At 39.0% G+C, this 6,000-nt stretch overlaps 1 protein-coding gene across 1 annotated transcript in view; it reads left to right on the top strand.

Moving 5' to 3' along the window:
* Positions 1 to 6,000, top strand: part of TPK1 (thiamin pyrophosphokinase 1) — a gene marked incomplete at its 5' end in the record, with an annotated part of 353,835 nt that overhangs the window by 175,020 nt on the left and 172,815 nt on the right. The window contains 1 exon segment of the mRNA XM_015812800.1: positions 1,667 to 1,739. Coding sequence (XP_015668286.1) covers positions 1,667 to 1,739 — 73 coding nt within the window.

Raw genomic sequence — 6,000 nt, 5'->3', positions numbered from 1 at the left:
TTCAAGTGTTGAGAAACATTTTTGCTGCACACGGGTTGCCAGATGTTCTGGTGTCAGATAACGGTCCTCAATTTACTTCTACTGAGTTTCAGGGATTTCTACAGGCCAACATGATCCGCCATGCTGCTTCGGCTCCCTTCCATCCTTCCACCAACGGTCTGGCTGAACGGATGGTTCGCGTCGCCAAGGACGCCCTCAAAAAGCTGACTTACGGCAATTGGCATCACAGGTTGGCTGACTTTCTTCTAGCTCATCATACTACTCCGTGCACTGCCACGGGTAAGTGCCCGGCTGAACTCCGTTGGGGTCGTCGGCTCATGACTAAATTGGACAGGCTGCATCTGGAGCGTGTAGCTTCACAGGTGTCTCAGCCACACCCACCACAGGTCCTGCGTGAAGGCGATCCTGTCTGGGCCAGAAACTACGGGCCTGGACACCTCTGGGTCCCGGCTGTGGTCTGCAAGGTCTCGGGGCCTCTATCCTATGAGGTGTCCCTGGAAGACGGCCGCGTTCTTCGCCGCCACATTGATCAATTACGTGTGAGGCGGGACTCGCCTGGGGTTCCCCCTCAGTCTCCTCTAGGGGGGGAGGTAGGGGGAATGCATTCTGAGAATCAAAATCTGTTGCCACCAACGGTTGTGGGGAACGACACGGGTTCTCAACACCCAAGTTCCACAGGAGATTCAGGTAGCCATTCATGGGGACGGGGGCACACTGACACTCCCACACACACTCCAGCCTGGGAGTCCCACCGGAGGTATACTAATTATCCACACCTCACAAATAATACTCCAGACACGGAGAATAACTGGGAGCATACTCACAACTCACAACATGCAAGAGAGCAGGAAAAACAGAGGGGAAACACGTCCTTTGCTGAAATGGCTCATAGAAGGATGTCCCCATGTATAAGGGCTAACAGGGAGGCATCCCTAGACCCTAACACTACAGGAAGGAGCCAGGAAAACCACACTCCGTCAGGGAACACGGAGATGAGTTCAGAGGGGTTGGAAAGCTCCATAGGTGATAGGTCAACCAGGTATAGTGATCAACAGAGTTCTGACTTCTCAAGCCTAAGAGACGGGCAGGAAAGTCAAACTGAAGTCACAAGACAACCACAGGGCAATTCACCTAGTGTGGGAAGCCACGGGGAAAACACTACAAGTTCCCCAGGTCCGAGAAGGTCGCTCAGGGTCAAAGGCCCTCCCAAATACNGACTGAGTGGCGCCGGCCTTGCGCGCATGCGCAAGGCGGGAAAAGACCGCCTCGTGATTGGTTGAACTTGCCCGGGGATCAGAAGGTATAAATAGAGGCCTGCGTGCCTCTGCTCGGGTTGTTCGTAGATTGGAAGCAGAGAATAAAGACTTGTTAGAAATGCTTCGTCTCAAGCGCCATTATTCTCCGGACTTAACAGTTACTATTCCTCTCTTCCTAGCTATGAATCTAGCTTATCTCGGCATCTATGCAAATTGTTACAATTCATTAGAAAATTAAATTAGAAATGTGTAGCTATTAATCTGATATTAATTCTAGATAATGATGCTGCTATTTTAATGGTTTGGCACTTATCCACTATTCTATTCTGCTTCTTTGTTACTATTTAATATTTCTAAATGTAATGCTTTTATTAAAAAGAACTGATTGAATATTATTATTTTCCTTTCAGTTTTCTGCCTGATTATATCAGTGGGGACTTTGACTCTATTTTACCTGAAGTAAAAGAATATTATATAGAGAAGGTAAGTAAATTCTTAAAAAGAAGTAGCAGAACTCTTTCCCTAGTAGCATTCACTCTGTTTCTTTATTGACTGAAGCACAGAGAAATTTACACAGGGAAGATTCAAAACAGATAGAAAACTATTATAAAGAGAAAGAAATGAATAAAGTTGCATATAAAGTATTTATCTTGTTTAAAGCAAAGGAACTGTAAAAGGATTCAGTTCTTGATTAGTAATAATTACTCAGAAACTCACAGCAGAAATAGTCTTTGGACATCATGGTTTTAATTTGGTCCAAAAGGGGCAGGACCTCAATGTGCCATTTTAAATGTCAAAGATAGTGACCAGGAGCTAGTTAAGCCATTTATTAGGCACAATGGTGGAGATACAGTTCAATGTAGTATTTGGAATAGATAGCACTACAGCAACATTTTTCCTTTTATTCTTCCTCACTTCACAAAATTAGAGAGAAAGAAAGAGAAAGGAAATCTGAAAATAAGGAGGATGCTCAACCAAAATTCTCTGGAAACACAAAGCTCTTTCAGCAACTACCTGTAATTACCTTTGGTCAGTGGCTACTATTCTTAATCTTTGGACATCAGTTATGTATTTTTTATTTAGTGGCCTTATATTGTGTATTTCAAAAGTCCATATATTCTTTAATATTCCCATCCATATTTCTTTAATAATATATGTGGAAACCTCTCTTTCCTTCAGGTACTGTTATTCACAGATTTATGTCAAAATTGAAGTACACAGTTTATCTTATCTGTCACCTCGGGTCCTGTTCTGAGAATAAGAAATAAAAATACTTCTTTAAATCTTTTAATAAAAATAGTATTGAGTTCTATTTCATGAGGGTGGAAAAGGGATTAGATTATTTAAAATCATTAACTTTTAATTAGAAAAAAATAAAACATTACTGTTAGAAAATGGTTAATTCATTTCACATCAAATAGGCAGAAAATGATTTTCCAGGCAGAATATGCACTTTTGCTTATATTTTTCAGACTCTGAAGATCAGAGGGAGCAGAGTAGTTATTCAATCACATCAATGAGAAGGGAGTTAAATTGTGTGAAGGCTTAACACACTTTAACTTTTTCCATTGTGTAACTTAATGTTAGTTGTATAATATTGGCTGCCACTGAGTTTAATGCTTATATTGTTTAAGGCAGAGGTCCCCAACCTTTTGGGCACCAGGGACCAGTTCCATGGAGAGAGGTTTTTCCATGGACCGGGGGTGTATGGTTTTGTGTGCTGCCTGCATCCCATGGATGGGGCTTTGCTTGTTTGTGCAGCCTGATTGCTGGCATGCCACAACCTGGTACCAGTCCATGGACCGGAGGTTGGGGACCCCTGGTCTAAAGGACATAATTTTGATGTTTGTTGTTAGTGTCTTTTTTGGCTAATATGTTTTGCTTGTTACAAAACATACTAGACAACTAATTTATTGCTCCCACTTATTATACTGGATTTCCTAAAGTAACTGCTTGAACTAGCCATTACAGATAGGAAGCTTATATGTACTGGCCACTATAGCTGAACTATTCTGTCACACTCTAAATTTTTAAAACTCATCAAAATCATCAAAAAGCTATTTAAAAGCTATTTAAAATATATTTTATCTTAATATCTTACCAAATATCTATAAAAGAGATAATTTAAAATCTACCCTTTTGTTCTTCTTAAAATAAGAAGAGAATCAGACTCAAATAGGATAAAAACTGATAACGTCTTAGGTTCTATTTTGGACATTAGGCTAGAGGACCAACTTGGGGCAAGTTGGGGCAAAAGCATATAACAATGTTGCAATGAAAACAATATAATTTACATAATTGTTTCAGCCATGAGGGTACAGGTAGAAAAGGTTCAGTTTGCATTTGGATATCATGATACACAGTTCTTCATTTTTATTATAATAATAATAATAATAATAATAATAATAATAATAATAATAATAATAATAATAATAATAATAATAATAATAATAATAATAATAATAATAATAAGGTTGGAAGGGACCTTGAAGGTCATCTAGGCCAACCCCCTGCTCAGGCAGGAAACCCTATACCATTTCGGACAAATATCATCATGTTCTACCAGCTACCTGTGGATCCATAGATTCAGTTAACATGAACATTTGTAAAATTAAATTGTTCAAGCATCTTTGCAAAACAATGATGGATTCTTATTGAAAAAAGTGATGGTAACAACTAAGGCTGATGTGATGTCCCCAACATTTTCTCAAATCTAAATCTAGTGGTATTTTTTATTCCTTCTGGAAATTGTCCTGATTCTTCATATTTTTCTTGTGTGCTCTCACTATTGTAAATGTATATACGTATGTATGCATGCATATGTGTATGTCTATACGTATCTACACACACATATATAATGTATATAGTATATTATTCTAGTTTTAGAAGTAAACATTGGAAAAAGAATGTGTATATAGAGCACAAACCACAAATCAGTTTGCTTCTTTTTTTAGTGATGGCCTCACATCTTTGTTCTCCTCCGGGAAGTACTGGCACTGTATTTATTCAGAAACAAGTACAGAATGACTCCAATGTAAATATTGCCTTAGTGTTTTCTATTCTCTGGTCTATATTTTTTCTAGATTTTGTCATTGTTTAAGAATTTGTTAATGTTTACTACTAATGATGATCATGATTGAAGTAGAATACACTATATATTTATGAGTAAAGTAGGAACTGACCTTTCTTTATGACAATATGTTGGTTTTAATTTGTAAAACCTTATGCTGAACAGCCTCCGATTACCAGGAAACATCTCATTCAAATAGATTTTAAAAGAATCCTGTACAATTTAGGAAAAAATTGTTTAGTGAACTGCTTGCAAAAGATTTGAGGATACAGAGATGCAAAAGTAGATCTTTCTTATAATGGCCCCACCTTTTTGGAACACCTTGTCCACATTGGTCCCATTTTCTATAGTTCTTCTGCAGGACAATCCACAAAGGCCTGACAACTTCTGTGTGACCCAATCTGGAGAATTTGAAAAAATAACTTTGAAAAAATAAACCAAAACAGTTCCCAGGAATAATCACTTCTAATTTTTTTATTACTTCAGATTCAGTATGCAGATTTTGAAGTTGTGGTAATTATTTTGTTTTGAAATGCATTTTTACATCATGGACTATGGTATTTTAGTTGTACAATTTATTAATTTACATTATTATTGTAGTTTATGTTACCTTTCATTATAGAAATTTCTTGTTATATTGCTATTTTATCTTATCCATTTTATTTGAATTTGAATTTTGAATTGTATGTTTTGTAAATATTACTATAACTCAGTGGTGACGAACCTATGCTATGGGTGTCAGAGGTGGCACTCAGAGCCCTCTCTGTGGGTACGAGCGCTGTCACCCCAGTCCTAGGCCTTCAGCTGGGTTTTATAAAACCTTTTCGCTTTAGGCCTCCACCGCCGTGTGCAAAAAAAAAGGTTCAATCAGTCAATTTCAACTTCTCGCGGGAAAAAAAAAGATCTTGCAAAGTTGAAATTGATTGATTGAACTTTTTAGTCCCACCCAGTCTGCCATTACCACCGCAGCCACACCCAGCCAATGGGCCACACCCACCCGGCACTCGACAATGCATAAGTGGGTTTTGGGTTGCAGTTTGGGCGCTCAGTCTCTAAAAGGTTCGCCATCACTGCTATAACTATTGCAAATTAAAGAGAGCTACCTTAAGGTGCCATGCTAGAAACTGGGGAAATGAATTCTTTGAATTCTTGTCCCACCTTGGGCACAAAGCTTGTTGGATGACCTTGAGCCAGTCATTCTTTCTCAGGCCTAAGAAGACAAAGGGGAAAACTGCAATCTTGAAGAGTACTTCAATGACATGCCAATAAATCAAGACTGACTCAAAGACATATACACCCACACAAAAAATATAAGACAATTAAAATAATCTTGTTTAGATGAGCTATTGTTTTGAGCTGTGATTTTATTTTGACTTTAGTCTAATAGTATAGGTATTTTTATATTCTGTGTTTCATAGTATTATAGTAAAGTAAAGGTAAAGGTTTCCCTGTCCAGTCGTGTCTGACTCTAGAGCAGGGCTTTTCAACCCATGGTACGCGTACTACTTGTAGTACTTTGCCACATGGCAGGTGGTACGCGATTGCTAGCCATGTGTAGCAATGAAGAGGAATGAGCCGAAGCGAGCCAAACCTGAGGGAGAGGCTGCTGCAGCTGCAGGACTGGCTGGGCTCGGCAGAAGCCCCAGGAGCCTGCAGGGCTCCAGATGATGGGCT

This window comes from Protobothrops mucrosquamatus, unplaced genomic scaffold (genome assembly GCF_001527695.2).
Source record: "Protobothrops mucrosquamatus isolate PMUCROS unplaced genomic scaffold, P.Mucros_1.0 scaffold111, whole genome shotgun sequence".
Lineage (NCBI taxonomy): Eukaryota > Metazoa > Chordata > Lepidosauria > Squamata > Viperidae > Protobothrops > Protobothrops mucrosquamatus.
This window is presented reverse-complemented; position numbering and strand designations above follow the sequence as displayed.